This window comes from Lagopus leucura, unplaced genomic scaffold (assembly GCF_019238085.1).
Source record: "Lagopus leucura isolate 7727_CA_CO unplaced genomic scaffold, USGS_WTPT01 Super-Scaffold_73, whole genome shotgun sequence".
NCBI classification, from domain to species: Eukaryota; Metazoa; Chordata; class Aves; order Galliformes; family Phasianidae; genus Lagopus; species Lagopus leucura.
The window spans coordinates 8,435,488-8,453,859 of NW_024962252.1; the positions used below are offsets into that span (position 1 = coordinate 8,435,488).

Sequence of the window (18,372 nt, forward strand, 5' to 3'; positions counted from 1 at the left end):
AGATGACAGAAAATTATGACTACAGAAAGGAAGCAGAAGTTGAACACAAAAAAAGAAGTTTTAAACACTGCGTTTATGGAACTGTATTTAGCAGTGAGATAAAAAGGACACAATTATGTTCTAGAAGGAGTAACTTACAGTGAGCACAAAGACATTACAGTTTGCAGATAACAGTATAGTAAATTATCCAAAATGCAATCTGAGTAATTTTCTACTAGTTCTCAGGATATACGAAAATGTTCTCTTCACAGAGATTTCAAAAGCAAGCCAGTATCATGAAAGCAGCATTAAGAAGAGATAACTCCAACCTCGAAGAAACCAAAAATACATAGAAAGAATAATTTCCCATAGCATGCATATGTATGCAGGTATCCAGTCTCTCACTCACTGATCATACCAAGCTGTTATCACCTCTTGCCCTCATTAGCTTTGCAGAAAGACAACAGAGGAGGAAAGATTAAAAACTGTAGCTCAGAAGAGAGAATGGAATTCAATGAGAGGTGATCCTTCCTGCCTCTGAAATTCAGCTGAAAACTGTGGGATTACCTTAGATAGCATGTAGGTGCTATGATTTCTGATAGAAAAATCTGCACTGTAAGTGACGGCGAGGAAGGAAAGGATTTGATACTGAAACGACACACTACACCTCTAGGACTGAAAACTGCAAATATATAAATAATTTTAACTGTAAAATGAGGAACACGTTAAGGTGCAGTGATCATGGAAGAGGACTTACAGAAGAGAGGCAAGTACAAACCCAAAATTACAACGCTGGTTTCCACGTTAGTTTCACTGACTTACAGAAATTCGTGCAGAATGGCTTTCAAATAGTTCGAAACAATTAAAATTACTTGTATCCAAACAACTAAGACCATCTTTGCCTACCCACACAATCCTCTCACTTCCACCTTCTCCATCTTTCCACCTCACATTTGCCCTGTCTACTAAAAACACACTCATCACAGTAGCAAGTGCTACTACAACTGAGGGATGGTGCTCCAGTAACCCATTACACTTCTGTCAGTGTTTCCACTCTCCACTCTTTCTAGGGAAATCCCAGCTCTAGTGAAGCTTAAGTAGGCAGGGTAAGCTTTGAGCCTGAAGTCCTGACTTGGACACCAACACTCAGAACACCAGCCCTCTGGTACTCTCTATTCATGTAGTAGCCCAGACAAGAGCCTCCCTGCCCCTCTTTCTTGGTCCAGAAGCAGCGTACCACAAGAAATGAACAGAGGAACAACTACTTCCAATTTTTATGGGCTTCAGTGCCAGTCTTTACTGTAAGATTTAACTTGTGCTTCAAAACACAGTGGCACACTTGGATACTGTTCATTAAATCATTCAATAAGGTAATCATTTCCAAAAATATTAACGTTCACAGCTATTAGAACCTTTTTTCAGGCTCCATTACAGTTTGGGGACTATTTTATTTACCTTACAGCACCTGAAAGAGAGAAGTGCACATTCCAAGTAATAGCAACACTAAAATCAGACTTTTTAGCATTTGTGGCTTAAGAACAGTCACTAGCCATTGTTAGATCCTGTGATAATTGGAGACCTTTAACCAAACCAGTTTTAAGCTGAGAAGTCGGCGTTTGTCAAACCAGATTACTGACTTCAAGCAACCCCTCCCCCCATCACGTGACTGTGCTCTGGACTCTATCAAAACTTGTTTAATTGTAGTCATTATCATACATACAAAGATTAAACAGTAACCTGTAAGGGCCTGAGACATACTGTTTGTAACGTAGTTTTGGTAGAAGCTAAAGAGATTCCCATCATTTTGCTAAACAACACCCTTGCTTAACAACAATACAGAAATTATACGACTCCTTTCCCTTTGAAATCACACTGTACTCCAAGAGCATACCTTTCCTAATCCCTTTCCCACTACTGGCAGGGAAGGATCAGCTTCTCTTTCTCCATGCTTTTCAATAGGTGCTGCACTTCTGGTAATCTCAAGGGCTGTGGTCAGCCATCTGTCATTGCTCCATACAATCACACAGGACAGGAAAACTCCAGGTATTCTCCACTGCCATTAAAAATCAATCCTACTCTGCAGCTGACAGAGGTCATTTAATCCAAGTTCAGAAAACACTGATTTAAGGCAGTACCATCGCCCACAGAGACATAACTGGTAAATGATACTCATATAACTGTCCAACATCTTATTGATCCCCTATCTTAACAAGCCTCTTTCGCTCCATCACTGAAAGCAAGGCCTCGTTAACTGAACCCTTAAGACACTATTATATACCTACTAATTAACTAAGACAGAATTACAAAACTGGTAGCCAGCAGTGTTACTAAGTGCAAAAAGCTTCCCACTGGGATCTGGAAACGGCTCTCTTTGTTTGCACTGAGGTGCACTCAGGCTGAGAAGCCCCACCAGCCCACAGCTGCTGCACAACCACCCCACATCTCTGCTGCAGGGCAGTGCAGAGCCAGCTCTGTGGAACATGGGCCGTTTCAGAAACAGATTTGTGAGGAAAAGCAGCTGAGGGACATCCACAAAACACGACAATTTAGCAGTAACGAGAACTTACTGTGTTTTTTAATATACGTACACAATGCCCTGGGAGACGAAAACAACCATCTTCCATCACTTGGTAAAATCAATCTATCCACAAAGCCTATAGCCAGTAAGTTTCAATTCACCTACAGAATCATGGAGAATCACAGAATACCCCGAGCTGGAAGGGACCTATGCTGAGTAACACATTCCCTGAATCACAGAGAGCCAACCCTCCCAGCTTCCAGAGCTGCACTGTACACTGCAGCAGCACACACTGGAAAGTGATGCTTCACACGTGACTCTGGAAAAGGAGACGGGTTCCCTGTGTTACCTGTACAGTTTTAGATGCATTTTTTTTAAATCTTTGTTCATAACAACCGGATGAGCTAATTCCTGCTTGGCCTTTTGGAAAAAAAAAAAAAAGTGCTGAATGCTGACTTCTCTATTACACAACTTATAGACAGATTTTTATCAACAGATTGTATTTAACCTGAAAAACCTGGCACTTAATTTTGAAAGACTTCAGTATTTCCAAACTTAAATAGTGTAAAAATAGATTTCACAGTTTTGAAACCATGAAAATTTGTTTGTTGTTCTTGATAATGCATAAAGAGAAAATGAGCACTTAAACACAGACTGTATAACAGCAGTAAGAATGGGCAGCAACCACTGATATTTTGCCAGAGCAGCTAGATAGATCGATAAGATTAAGAAGGCTACGGCTAATGCAATCTCTCCTCAGCTACTATGCAAACTTCAGTTAGATCTGTAAGGCACATTCGTTATCAACTTTATCATAAAAGGTAATTTTTGTATCTAAGCAAGCAGTGTCTAATATCTGAAATATGCAGAGATACAGGCTTCGGCACCCTGACAGAGCTCCTTTAAAAATCAAGCAGAGGTATATCAGCATCAGATACACACACAAACGCCAAGCAGGCAGATGAAGTAAGAAAGGAATCCCACTGATTCAAAGCTTTAAATGCACATCATTCTTCTGATATTAAAGAAGCTTCCAAGATGCAGCTCTCCGAGTTGGATTTTTAAGACTGTAAGATACATAACATATAAATTTCATGCCATTATATAGAAATTTCTGTGCAAATGAAACATGGGAAAATGAGCATGAAAGAAGACTGACTTGAAAAACAAAAACTTTCTTCCATGTTTCTCTCTCTGAGAAATGATGTGACATTCTTGCAGTTATACAGCCTAAGAAACCGAGGCTGCCAGACCAAATTTTGTGAAACCCACAGACAAGAATCTCTTAATTCTAGCAAAACTGCTTTTAGTCCAAGTGCTTACACTAAATTATATTTTGTGTCAATCAATTACCAGGCAGCTCTACCACACAACTTTAATGACTCACTGTTACAAATATTCCTTAAGAAAAAGTTACCTTTGATACAGAATTGTTGATCTTAAGACTATCAGGCTAACAACATGTAATTAAACGCAGGCACTTAAGTGCAAGCTTGCATGGAAGAAAATTACCTCGGGAACAAAACAGTAATTCCTTCTGTGCAGATTATTTTGAATTCAGCTCCTCGCTTCAGTGGTTTTGGGAACTGGCAAAACAGGAAAAGCTTGAAAAGGGAGTTTAAACCCCTAACCTGGGTTTTGTTCAGGTAATAATCCATCGCTGGTGGCAGCTCTTTTGTAAGAAGGGACAGTAACTACTGGCAAGATCCTTCTGCTGAAGAGGCTCTTTTTAGAATACCTGCTTACTGCAAAACAAATGAACTTAACGCACTGCCAGAACTGATGTAACAGGTAGATGGAGAGATTAATCATCACAAACAAGATCCCCCTCCCACAAGTTACTCCAGGGAAGCTGCTGGGGGAATCGAGATACCAAACGGCTCCGTCTCATTGTGTGCATATGACAGGGATGAGGAATGCGCTCTCACTGTGTTCAGACCTGTCCCAGATTTCCGTCTGATTTGAAATGGGAGGGAAAGGAGTCTCCTTCTCAGGGAAAGCACCCCGTCTCTCACACCGGCGCTGGCAGCCGCCCTCCCAGGCAGGGCTGGCTGTTACCGTCAGCTTCAATGACACATCTCAAGATCTCTCAGGAAAAAAAATAGCCTTCTCCCCCAGACAAAAGCAGCTCAGGCTGCCCGCGAGCAGACAAAAAGGACCGAGCCGTGGCCGCCGAGCGCTGAGGGAAGTCCGACTCGGAGCGGCTCACGCCCGCCGGGGCCAGGCGCTGCCTCGAGGCTCCCGTGGGGCAACCTCGGCGGGGGGGCATTCCCGCCTGCGGGGACGGGAGGAGGATCGACCCCCACCTGTGCAGGCAGGCACACACAGGAGCACGGGGGAAGGCGGGAGAAGACCCAAGCGCCCCGCACGGCGGCGGCGGGGCCGAGCGCCTCAGGTGTGCCGCCAAGGACGGCGCGGAGGCTGCCGAGCTCCGGCCGCTCCCTAGGTAAGAGGAGGGCGGCACCGAGTGCTCCTCCCGGAGGAGAGACGAGGGCTCGACTTCCCTCGTTCCCGGACTGCCCCTGCCGGGCCGAGCCGCCCCCCAGGGGCCGGGGGCAGGCGCTCCGCCGCCCTTCCCCCTCCCTCTTCTCCCCGCTTCCTCTCGCCGGCGGCCGGGGGCGCCGCTCGGGGCCGGGCGGGGAGGGAGCGGCGGGAGCCGGCAGCGCCGGTAGCGCCTTGTTTGCCGCCGCCAGGCCGAGGGGCTGCGCTGCCCGCGCCCCGTCTCACCTCCTCGATGGCCGCCACCGTGTTCCTGCACTGGGCCATCCGGGTGGTGAAGTTGGAGGCAGTAGGTGACTTGTAATCCTCATTGGTCTCGGACACGAATTCCGACACGGAGATCTGGTCCGGCATGGCGGGGCGGGGATGAGCGGGGCGAGGGGAGGAGAGAGGGGAGGGGGGGAGAGCGGGCGGCTCCGGGGGGAGGGGAGGGCCAAGGGGGGCTCCCCCCTCACATCGCCCGGCAGCCGACGGCGGCAGCTCCCGCCCCGCGGGCTGCGGCGCGGCGTTGTTCCTCCGCCGCCGCACAAGGAAACTCCCCGCACCCACACTCCTCCTTCTCCTCCTCCCCGCGCGGTCACGCAGCACCGGCGCCGGGCACACGCCCAGCGGCGGGAGCGGCCTCGCAGCCCGCCTCTCGTACACACACAGGCACACAGACAGGGCGGAGGCGGGGCGCGGCCGCGCAGCGCGCCCCCCTCCCGCCCCGCCGGGACCTGCCGCCCTCAGAAGATGGCGGTTCCCTCTGGACCCCCCCCCGGCTGTGTGAGGGGAGGGGCGGGCGCTCCCGGGGCCGCGTCCCGCCTTGTGTTCTAACAACAACGACCGGCACGGAGCCGAGGGCGGGAGGGAGAGATGTGCGGGGTCCGTCTGGCGTGGAAAGAGGCCCCTCGGGGCTGCGGGCAGGTAGCGGGGCGATGCCTCTCGCACGTGGCGCCGGGAGAATGGAATTTCTTCAGCGAGGATTGCGGTACGGTTTTAAAGGAGCCAAAGGAAAGTCTGAGAAATGCTGTCACGGTCCCAAGAGGTCCGCGCAAAAATACCGCATAACATTTATATCTCGTTTCTTAGAAAGCTTTTTCTGTGCTGGAAGAGGAAGCGTTGCTGTCAGAGCGAATGCTTTGTGCTTTTTATATAAAGCCGCTAGGATGAATTGAGGCTGAAAATGCAGGAATCAGCCCCAGCTGTGGGGTTTGTCTCTGAGGTGGAAGAAGAGCGGTCGGTGAGTTGTCACTGGGTGTTAGGAGGTGCCACAGTGCCTGCCGTGCGGGTGCAGGGCTGTGATCTACAGTGGTGAATCTTCCTAGCCTCACAGCACTGAGGACTCCCAGCCTGGTAGCACAGAAAGCTTTGTGGGTCAGTATTTTGGCCTAGAAACCCTCCAGCGGCCTCTCAGTCCCCTCTGGTGATGAAGTTAATCACTTTCTATGAGTGATTCTTTATTACCGTGATTTAAAACTCCCCCGGGAGTTCAGAGGAGCAGGCAGGTACTCTCGTGCTGTGCTTGTAAAACGTCCAAGTAAACAACTGCAGGCCTAAGCGGATGTTAGTACCGTTGGCAGTCTTTGCTGGCACTGTGTTAAGTTCTCCTTTAACATAGATGATGAAGTTTGTCAAACATATTCCTTTTGCTGATGGTAGCAAAGCAGGTGAATGAACAGTGGCTATCCACATGTGCTCTCCTTTTGCAACTCTTAGGTTTTTTTCATTCCGGTAATTCCTTATTTTCTCTCAAAGAAATTGTCACCGTTACTTTGCTTTTGTCTCTCTACAGTGTTGTACAATAAATTCTTCCCTCTCCTTGTTAAAATTTGTGCTTGTTAATGAGGCACAGCATGTAGAGTATTTCAGTGTTAACATGTTAAACTTGTCTATGTCACCAGCGCTTATGACCAGGCTTAGTATAAATACTCATTCTTGCTAAAAATATATGTGATATTACATCTTCATTTCTGTATCAGCTGATGATGATATCATTGGAGCATTACCTAACCTCAAACTATGATCTAAACTTAGTAAACACTGATATTCTTAAACTGTCATATCTTCCTCTGTGGCATGTTTACTTGTAAAATTTGAAGGGATTAAAAACTTGGAGTCTGAGAGGTAAATACTGGGTGTTACAATGTTGGAATAGCTGTATCTGATGTAGTCCAAATCTACAGCCTCTAGCAGTTGCATCTTCTGTCTGATAGTATATGCATCTAAACAGTATCCTTATACTGTGCGGCCTTAAGTTCTGTAGACCATGTTTATGCAGCAGGTTAGGTTAGATGATTGCAGTGGCATCCCCTGATCTTTAACTTAATAGATTCAAAAATCTGCCATCCTGATTAAGTTCCTAGGTACTTTGGTCTGTCTTTTTGCATAATAGGCTGCTTTTCTCACAACTCTCCTTCATCCTGGAGCCAAATACGTGTGCTTAGTTCATTCTGGAAGGTTTGCCAGAAGACCTCAAATGATAATTCCAAGCTCAAAAGTTTGGGGAGCCTACTACTTCTATTAGCATTCTAGGACAGTAGTTAGTCGCAATTGTTCTACGTTCCAGCTATTGCTTGTTTTTCTCAGTGTGTTATTTGGTACTCAGACATTTCTCCCCATAAGCGTTCACATATGAGATGAATTCATGTAATGAGATGATTTCTAAGTATTGTTTCTTGATAAAGCAAACTTATTAAGTCCTCTTTTTTTAAGAGGGCCAAGCTAACTTGAACTGCTTTGTATTGGCCACAAACCAGGGTTGTGTACGCAGATGGTGACAGTGGTTCAACTGACACGCAGTAGCTTGTAATTCTGCAGTAATGTTTTATTAGTGTGTGTGAGTCCAGTATCTCTCACTGAAAGGACGTTTTCTCAGCCCTTCAATCATTTTTATGGCTCTGACACCTCAGTAAATTGTCTTGGCTTCCTGTTCCTTCTCTGACATGTTCAAGAGTCTCATTAGGCGTTCTGGTTCCAGAGTCAGACTGGTTCAGCATTATCCACTCTAACCTCTACATATTTATGAGCGACACTGAATTTCAGTATCCAGTCCCATTCTTTGATCTGTAACTAAGCTGCTCAGTGGAATGTCTCAATAGTCAGAGAACTGTGAGCAAGGCTCACTTGTGCTGGTCTTGGTATACTCTCTTGTCTCCTGGTTCTGCCTGCCTGCCTGCCTCCTTGTGTATCTTCTCTGGCTTTGGACACTCCTTTCTCACCTGCAATGAATACTAGATAAAACATCACCATCTTTGACCCGGTCACACAGTTAGAGGGTGCAACTCCTTTTCTAAGCTTCTACTAAAGAAAGAACAAAAACATTTTTCAAAGATTCAAGCTCTGCGTGTTGCTCTGCTGAAAAGCGTTTGATCTTGTGGATACACACAGGGCACATCTCTAGAGAGTGCTGAGAAAGACTGGGTTTAGGTCTCTTTCCCTTGCAGAAGAAATGAAAATCAGAAAACTGTTTGTACAAATATTTCTTCCTACGCTGACTTCAAACCAGCATTCATGTTTCCATCGACAAGCATTGTTAAAAGCTGAGTTAGACCTTCAAAATCACAAGATAGATTTTAAAAGAACTAGTTTCTTTCTCTTTTTGTTTCTTGTGTCTTTAGAAATCATATCTGTATGCCAAAATAGTGATTTTTATCACTGTCAATAAGAACCTAAACCACAGACCTGGTGCTATACAGACACAAAAGAGTCAGGCAGTCTCCAGAGATGTGAGAATCCAAAATTAGCAAGTAGAAAGCTAATTGAGTGAGTATGAGGAAATACTGGACCTCTCTCAGTCTGTGTGACAGACAGCGTGTGATCTTGGCACACAGGCTAAGGCATTTTAAGTACGATCCTCAAGAGGGATTATAAGATAGGTTTGGGATATCGGGGGGGGAATCATTGCAGAAATGAGGTTCAGTCTGGGCGAAGGCACACAAGACTTGTGTCCTTAAGGTTTTATCAGTTCAGAGTCGGATGTTAGCATGGTGGATCAAACAGAGGTAGAAGTTAATGTCCGTTCAATAGAAGGACGTGCTGAAGGAGTTGTAAGAATAGCAAGGAGAGAACACGATGAGCTGGTTAGCATAGCTGATGATCCCTCAAGCAGCTGCCTGGAATAGGACTCAAAATGTGTAAGGGATTTCTTTTTCCACAGCAGTCATGTGTCATTATTGCCCTTTACCTACTAGCTCAATAACAGGTTCTTTCATGGTGTTTGCTCTCTCTATCTTCCTTTGATACCGCTGGTTCTTCACAGAATTTTCTTTGATAACTTAAAGTTTTAGGAAATGTTTTTTTCTTGACTTCATTGTAGGTGCTCAGCATTTCCAAGGATTCTGATGCTTATTTATTAGTTTGGTTGAAGATGTGATTTGTGCAACAAGGAAGTGATTCACAGAAAATCTCATCAGCCTTGTTTATCTTCAAACTTAAAAAATAAGCATGCAAATAAATGTGGTCTATTGGCTGCCAATTACCAGATGAGAATTTTCAGGCAGGTAGGTGCTAAACTCAGAAAATGATGGGTGCACGTAAGGCAGAGCAGATAGGTAAAGCACTGTTGATAAGCCCTCTTACTGGATCCTGTGGCTTTATCCGGAGGTTTACAATATTTATTATTCTTGAAGTATCAGATCCCGGTGTTCAGTTCTCAGATAATCGCTTTCAAGATAGACTCCGCTCTCCAAAATTACTTCCTGTGATTTCAGAGAAAGGCTTCAAGTTGTGGTTCCTAAAGGTGTAACACCCTATAAGAGCACACATTTTTGTTATTTTTAAATTACACCCACGATTTTGAAGGTCCAGCTCATTTTGTGATGATCCTAATTACAGTGCCTAGCAGCTTTAGAATAGCAGCCTGTCTGCTGTTTAGGAACGAACTTACGGCATTACTCTGTTGATAATAGTTTAATCTGTTGTATTTGCTCTCATGTGTCTATTTCTAGAGACTGATTTCCACAGATGGGTTATCCCTATGTCTAAAAATCCTTCAAATTAAGTTAGTTCAGAAAAGATTCTTTTTTCTGGTGTTTTTGAGTTTGGAAATGCCTACTTGGCAGCCTGTGTTACAAGCACTCTTTAATATGCGGTCACGTTCTGTTGCCATTTCTCTCTCAGGCTTTTGTGGAGAATTTACAGAGGTCTATTTTCTATAGTATTCTTTGTAATAACAGCACTTGCACCTGGAGGAGTAGCATGTAGACAAGGGCAGGGAAGGAAAAAAAGGAGAACAGTACTGGTATTTGTGCCATTTCTCTCAACATTTCCCAAGGATACTCTTAACTGAAAAGGAGGGTGTAGGACTTCAATGGTGAAACTGAAGTCTGAGTCTGTAAACCCTTGAATGTAAGAATTTTTTCTTTTGGACCTTGACAGAGCTGCACCTTTTTTTTTTTTTTTCCCCTAATGTTTAAATTTATTAAAATACCTTCTTGTCACACTACTTGTAAGCTGTGTTGTGGATGACTGTGTGTATTTTCCTATGTGTTACATTCAAACATTTCAGGTTTTGGAATCCAGTGTTCACTTCAGTGGATCAGACTGAATCTTTCTGTGCTGCTATTTCAGGCTGCCCTCCAGAGTTGCTCTCCTCACGAAGCCTCAGGCTGGACTAGGTTGTGTGGATCAAGCTGCAGGCCCTTGAGCCATCTCTAGAATTAGATGGGAAGCCCTCAGGGCTACCAACAGCTAAAAACTTACCTTGCTGCAGTTCCAATAAGGCTGTTCTAACGCTGCTGCTGTGCAGATTGTGTTTTCACTACGTGAGCTGCCTCTTCACTCTTTGTCGTTATCCATAACCACCACAACCTCTGGGCCTCAGTTCTCATAATAAACCAGCCTGCTCACACGAGCAGAGAACAGTATCAGAAGGGGAAGGCCCAGTCTTTTCTGAGAAATTACAGAACTACCATTCATTACCTCATTCATACCTCAGAATCAGCAGAGGACCCTGCATTCAGGTGGCAGGAATGACATGGAAGTCATCTGAATCGTGTTTAGGAATGAAGAGACAAAGTGAAGAGAGAAGATATGTTTTTGGATTCAGGAATTTCTAGAAAAAAAGAAGAAAAAAAAGCAGACACAAAGGAGCTTTATTTCTCTCTTAGATTTGCTGTCAAAGAGAGACTCCTCAAAGTCAGTTCAGAAAACATCAGTGCTTCATTACCCCACTGGAATTTATAAGGTAGACAGAGAACCTGAAGGTTGTCTCTCTTCAAAGAGACAATTCAAAATACTATGAAACCCTAGGAAATTAAACTTAGTCCTGTCTGGCCACGACCTGAGCAGGATGGAGGAAGGACTGTTAAAAAATGGAACTAAAACTGCCGTTACCTGCTTTTAACATGTAATATAGAAATACAGAGTTTCCCCGCTGCAGTAAGTCTAGGCTTGAAACAGAACAATTTAACAGAAAAAACAACCCTGATTGGTCTCCTGTAGTCAGTCTTCCAAGCAAGACTGAAGCATGCAATCATGTACTTGGTGAATATCTGTTAAATAAGATATGATGACCTTTAAAGTAGAGAATGTATTAATAAACAAAAGGAAGTCTTCTGGCCTGAAGTCTTCTAGCCTTGTAGGAGAAAGTCCTCAACTTACTTTTCAAACCTCTGTCAGATCACCAGCCTCGAATGGGAGTGATCTGACAGTGATATAGTGGCTGCTATGGATGCCTTTCAGGGGACCATCTTTTGCTTCCTTGGTTGCTTGCCCAAGGCTGAAAATCAGGAATCCATGAGAAATGATAGGAAATGCTGGTTTACTGTGCAGGGGAACTACCTGGCAGTGAGGGACATGGCAGGCAGCAGGCAGTGCAGAAAGGAATTCTCTTCAGAAATTGTGATCCCACACTTGTGATCTGTGTGAGCAAGATCCTGCCCTGTGTATGGTTCTGACTGTTGTACTCTACTGATTTGCCACTTCAGACCTAGAAGGTGCCTGAATCCTCATATGGGAAGTGCTTGCACAGTTCTGAGTACTGTAGTGGAAAGAGCCTACAGAAAATGTACGGCTTGGGCCAGGAGCTGTCAAGCAGGAAAGATGCTGCAGAGGTCATTCCTCCACGTTATACTGAGAAGACATATTTTGTATGGCATCATGAGATCTTTGTATGGATAACGAGAGATGAAAAGAGAGTGTAGTCAAAACTTCAAATTTTCCTTGGGGTTTACTAGAACATGGCCTGACTATGAGGGAGGAAATACGAAATGATTTTCACAGGTTTTAAAAAAAATCATATGGGACAGTTGTAGGTGAAACCTTATTTAGATATGAGTCCAGTGCAGTGGAAGCACTCTCAAAGGAGAGCTCCTGTTCTATAGTCAGTGAGGAAATACTGTGTTATGTAAGTTATCTTAGGCAAAATAACACAAATGTCTGCAGGGTATGCACGCTCAAATTGATTGCTGACCTTTGTTCATTGAGGAAAATCTCAGTTCTCTTTCTCACTTCTGGATCTCCTCACCACAGACTTGTTTTGGCTGTCTTTTGAGGTTACTCATACTGTTAATAAATTTCCATCTGTATTTGTTTTTTCTTAACATTACTTCTAGCACTCGACATACAGAAATTTAGAGTAAGTTAGTATGAGGAATCTTTGTGGCTTGCAAACATCAGCCTGAGAGGTACAGCTAGAGAAAGGGGACCTGGCAGTATGTGCTAGGAGTGGACAAAAAACTGTCCTTACTAGTACTGTTTGCACTGTGGCCATTAGTTTGCTCTTTGTTTCTAAGGCATTCCAGCAAGGAGGTGCTTTATCAGACATCACACTTTCAGAATGGAGATGTCACTGTCTTATATACCACAAAATTGTCCAGCTGGAGACATCTGCCTGAGGCAATTACTAACCCTGCCTCCTCTTCCTTCAAAGGGCTGTAAGGTAGACTAAGCTACAGGTTCCCATATGGAGTTCCTGCTCAGCTGCTTGTCTCCTTGGGTGTGGATGTGGGTGATCTGAGGGGCCTCGTGGAATTGGAGTGGATGTGAGCTGTCAGAGTTTGAGGGGTGAAAGGCTGTAGCACCGTCTAGTGCAGTGGTAAGGAAGTGGCCTTTCAGAAAGGTCAGGAGGTGAAAGAAAAGAAGTGGTGAGGACAGAAAGAGAGAAGCTGAAGGAGTAGCAAGCATAGCCTTTCTTCTTCCTCCTACACAACACGTCATGCTAATACAGGGCAGCCTGATGAAGCTGTCCATTGAGGTCAGTGGTGCTTGGAAGGACAAAGGAAAACCTGACCTCATCTGTCCAGCATATTGCTGAGCTAGAAGGTAGCAGGCAGGAGAAGACTCAGAAATCAGATCAGCTCTAAAATATGCAGACCACTGTCTTTGCAATACAGAGAAATGTTAAATCTAAATCAGCAAATTACTTTTACTTGTGTGTTCTTGATTTTTTTTCATGATGGCCACAGGTAGAAGTAGTAATCATTCAGGCCTGTGATTGTTGCCTGTCTCAGTTGCTGCTGGCTGTGGAAAGGGAATTGAGACAGCACATCACAACAGTCATTTATCTATAACGCATACAGTATAGAAAGCAGATTTTGAGTGTCTAGAAACCCTGGGCTAAGATGAATGTGAGTGTAGAAGTGTGTCATTTGAAGGAGAGATATGTCCTACTTGGTTTAATGAGTGTTGATCGATTTTATTTTGATGCTCTTTCTTGTTTTACAGGGTGTGGACCTGCTCCATCTTCCATTTCAGACTGTGCTTTGCATATCGGGATTTTATTTACAAAACTCCAGTTCAGTTCTGGATGTGATTTTCTGAAGTTATCAAATATAAGCACTTTCAGAATGGTGGGCAGTAGATTTTCAATTGTATCTCTGTCTTATACTTCCGTTAATAGCCAGAGAACATCTAGGGAGTTTGGAAATTTTTCCTTGTGTCAGGGAATTTTTCTAGAGACAGTTGGACAGTTGTGAGCAGTTCAAATCTACTGCTTAGGTAAACTGTCCGCCTTTCAGGATTGAGACACTGTTCTTCTCTTTCAAAAGCAGATGGAGTAATTGTTGTGGCTCAACATTATTTAGCAGGCATGACAGCAAACATCCGCACCCAAGAACAGAGCATGGCACAGCTCCTTGGAGGGGGACAGCGTGTCACATCTATACTAGTGAGCTAAGTGGTACGAAAGTGGGGCACAGCTCCTCCTAAATGACCATGAAAATGTTGTAGTCACTGGCCTTTAAGAACAGCCATGTCTTCTGCAGCGGTTTTATGAGTCTAACCTCTCTTTCTTGGTATTTAGTAAAAGCTTCTGAAAATGAAACGTTCTGATTCCGATGTACAAAATTAATTTAAACAATTGAACTAAGAAGACTTCTTTATATTTCCTTGGAGAGAAAAAAAAAAAAAGTATTTTGTTCAATACAATCATTGTTCTTATGTAGTTGAGCTTAACCACTGATGGACTTAACCATCTGTTTGTGTCCAGTACCCAGAAGTGGGTGAGACGGGTATATGGAGATTTTGGCACTGTGTTTAGGAGCCTGTTTTTGTATGTGACTCTGTCTCAGACTGACAGGCACATCCTAACTGTGTTCACTAATGCTATGGCTGGCACCTCATTTTGCTAAACCTAGCTGCCTCAGTCACTGTGACCCTGCATGCTGTCGGTTTGAATTCAGCATTTTGTGGCTTTCAAGCATGCCATTGTATTTCATATACTCTTAGAGCCGGTCCAGAGGAGGATGACTAAAATGGTCAGGGGGCTGGAGCACCTCTCCTATGAGGAAAGGTTGAGGGAACTGGGCTTGTTTAGCTTGGAGAAGAGAAGGCTCCAGGGAGACCTCATTGTGGCCTTCCAGTACTTGAAGGGAGCATATAAACAGGAGGGGGAACGGCTGTTTGTGAGGATGGGTAGTGATAGGACGAGGGGGAATGGTTTTAAACTGAGACAGGGGAGGTTTAGGTTAGATGTTAGGAGGAAGTTTTTCAAACTGATTGTGGTGACACTGGAACAGGTTGCCCAAGGAGGTTGAGGATGCCCCATCCCTGGAGGCATTCAAGGCCAGGCTGGATGTGGCTCTGGGCAGCCTGGTCTGGTGGTTGGTGACCCTGCACACAGCAGGGGGTTGAAACTGGATGATCTTTGTGGTCCTTTTCAACCCAGGCCATTCTATGATTCTGTGATACATTCTATGATTCTATGCTGTCATCTAAATAATTATGTCATCTGTTCTCATTGAACTTGTCTTAGCAGTATAGCCTTAGCTATGCTTACATCTTACCTATTTAAGAACAACATATTAGTGAATCAACACTAATGCTGTCCAGTTTAAAAAGCAGTCCTAAGTACGAAATTGCTGCCAGGCATTTTCCAAATTCATGGAGGGGTCTGGCAACGTTCATCCAGATGCAGGACGATAGATGCAAAGGCTATACTTTGCTATACTAATGCTCTTCAGTGTTAAGGTAGACTTGATAATAGAGTTTCTTAGAATACACTTTTAATGTTTCTGAGTACATTATGAAATTATGTGGGAAACTGTAAACAAGTGAAGAAGCAAAGCATAAGGATTTAAATCATCTTTGAGGCTATTTCAGGAATAGCAGAGGCACTTGGCACTAGAGAAATGCGCATGTCAGAAATGAATATAGTTAGAACCTGAAGGCTTATAGACTTCAGAGAGAAAACAGAATGAATTAAAACTGAATCAATACAGAAAGATGTGTATTAAATTTCCAGGCTCCCTTATAACTTAAGGAGTTTAAAGAAACAAAATAATTTCATTAAATGGGCAGGGCTGGAATAACTGACTGACTTTAACTCTTTGAAGATAGCATTTATAGTGGTAATAAAAAATCCACTACAAGCAAAACATTTTAGCTTTGAACTTTATCAATTCAATCATTACTCTACCACTAAGAAGAAGGCAAGAAAAAAACCCAAATGTTTTATTGTGTGACATTTATCAAAGGTAGTGGACTAAAGCATAAGCACAAATAATAAAAAAGATTTGTGATTAATGGAAATAATAGGAAAAAAGTCAAAGAGAAAAATGGGGGTTTGTCTGAATTATGTGCACTGTTAATGTTTGGAGAGTAACAGATGGTCTGAATAAGGCTTATGAGTTCTTCAATATGTACAAAAACCAGGAGCATTTCAACAGAGACCTTCTTCCATTGTTAGCAGCAGCTGATCCCTACCAGGCTTTGTAGGATTAGTGGACAGGCAGTGACAGACTCTAGTAGAAATGTACAGACCTGTGGGTGCCCCAAAGTTCAATCTTTTTTTTTGTGTGTGTGCTTGAGCAAAGCTGCACTAACTCTCTTAAGGTGTCTGCTAGTCTTTCTTTAGGTGTCATCGTACAGTGACTGAAAGGTAGTGAAAAGCATTGCTGAATATGCATCTGTCAGTGGCTAAAAGAAGGTACCATCAGTACCCAGAGGAAAAAAACAGTCTGTTGTTGAAGTCAAGATAGGAAGAAAGGAGGGCACAATCATGGTGTGCCTTAAAATGACAAAAAAAAAAAAAAAAGAAAAGATGCTGCCTCAAAATATGGTTTAAGTAGTCCAGCAAGAGCCAACAGTTAGAATCAAAGGAGATTTAGCATCCTGTTCTGGAAGCCTTTTTATGCCTTGGCACAAAAAACTGAGCATATTATCAATGAAGAGAAATGAATTACATGCCAGAATGTTGCTTGTTGCGTAGTAGCTTGTAAGTTTATCTCATTAAAACTGGTTATTAAAAAAGTCCTTTGTTTATGTTAATGTTAACACTTAGAGAATTGTAAAGGAATAAAAAAACAAGTAATAACAGCTGAATTGTGAGTAAGATTTCCAGTGCAGTAATGCATGTGTGCAGTGCGGTTGCATCCTCTGAAATATGTAAGGGCTTAAGGCAGCCCCTCAGTTCCTCTGTGTTACCATCCTGGGTAATGAGGAAGATCTGGCTGCCCTGAACAAACCTGTCCATGTGGGTCAGAGGAAGCTGAGCATGAGGATTTGCCCCATGCTTCCTCGGGGCATAAATGTCACGGGAAGTATCTTCACCATATTGAGAGCTGATGCAATCCTCTCCCTCGTGAGACCAGCAGGGAGGCTGCCCAGGAGGTTCAGGCTCTCTGAGGCTATTAATTGACTGTTAGCTTTTCCTCTCCTAAATTTAAAAATACCTGAACAATGTTCTTATTAAATTTATAAATCCTAATCTAAAATCTTTGTTGCTTTGGTATTCACATAACTAGTCACACTCATCGGAATTAGATTGTCTTCATGAATTAAAGGAGCAGAATTTGATCATTATTTCTGCGTGATTCATTGAAGTTTAGGTTAAGAATATCTATAAATAATAAAGTTTCTGCAGTTTAAAATGAGGTGCGTGGTTTCTGAACCCCTCTGAAGTGAGGCCACTCTGGTACATGCTGTAAGCAATCTAAGTTGACGTTTATAACCTTACAACCTATTTTTCTCCTAGAAGAGAGTAATGAATAATGCAAAAATTTGAAATGAATTCCAGTAAATGCTTCAGAGCAGCACAAATACCATTTTGAAAGCCAGTCAGACTTTTTCTTTTTAGAAAAATCTTTTGAGTTTTGGAAAACTTAAAGAAAATGTTGAGAAAAGAAAACGTTGAAAAAATGCTACACTGTTTCATCTTTAACCAAGGAAAAGAATTATTACAGTAAATTGAAAGCAATTCATGAGAAACAAGCAGAAGATGTGATATAAAATCCCAAGGAAATGACATGATTTCCATTCACATAGTTTCATTATCTTGATACTAACAGAGAACAAGTTGCTTTATTTCCAAAGTATCCTTTTATGATAACTCTCAAAAGAGAGAGTGCACAGTTGTTTTCGACCAAAGGTAAAAATAATTGACTTCATGATACCAATCTTAGAAAAAATGAAGGTTGGAGGAAGTCCTTTAATGCAGGATGTCAAATTATTTGGGCACAATGATCATTCAGGCTTGAGTAGTTCTGTATTTGCTTTTCCACAGAATCAGAACAGGGTGGGTGCACTGCACTAATGAAAGTTCTTCACTTCCTACACTTAATGGCAGCTCCTTTTTAAAAAATCAAGAGATTACACTTTTCCCAAGTAGGAAAGGAATAAACATAGCTGCAAACAGTTCTTTGGTTTCTATAACTGTACTAAAAAAATGGAAGATAGGAAATGAAAATAAAAATACTTGCCTCATATTTATAGTCCAGTTATACACAACAATTGATGGAATCCCAGAAAACGCAGTTGATGTTCACATACATATATAATGAGATTTAAAGTGCCTATATGTTAAATATGTATCGTACTGATGGGTTCTTTATAAATGCATAAGAGAGAGATTTATTATTCATATCACTCCAGGACTGCACTGGATTCTGTTCAGTAAAAAGCAGGACGGTGTGTTTCCTTCTGCAAAGAATACAAAACTCCCCTTAAACAAACTGGTG

General features: G+C 43.0%; 1 protein-coding gene and 1 long non-coding RNA gene across 4 annotated transcripts in view; one reads left to right on the plus strand and one right to left on the minus strand.

Moving 5' to 3' along the window:
• The window catches only part of ASAP2 (ArfGAP with SH3 domain, ankyrin repeat and PH domain 2), an 89,870-nt gene extending 84,514 nt beyond the window's left edge, over positions 1–5,356 (minus strand). For all 3 annotated transcript variants that reach the window (XM_042890078.1, XM_042890071.1, XM_042890064.1), the window contains exon 1: positions 5,225–5,356. In XM_042890078.1, the coding sequence (XP_042746012.1) occupies positions 5,225–5,350 (126 nt within the window). In that variant the 5' untranslated portion in view covers positions 5,351–5,356. The remainder of the gene's footprint in view (positions 1–5,224) is intronic.
• Positions 5,357–5,866: 510 nt separating this feature from the next.
• Positions 5,867–18,372, plus strand: part of LOC122181730 — a 32,006-nt gene continuing 19,500 nt past the window's right edge. The window contains exon 1 of the long non-coding RNA XR_006179567.1: positions 5,867–5,966. This is a non-coding gene — a long non-coding RNA (uncharacterized LOC122181730). The remainder of the gene's footprint in view (positions 5,967–18,372) is intronic.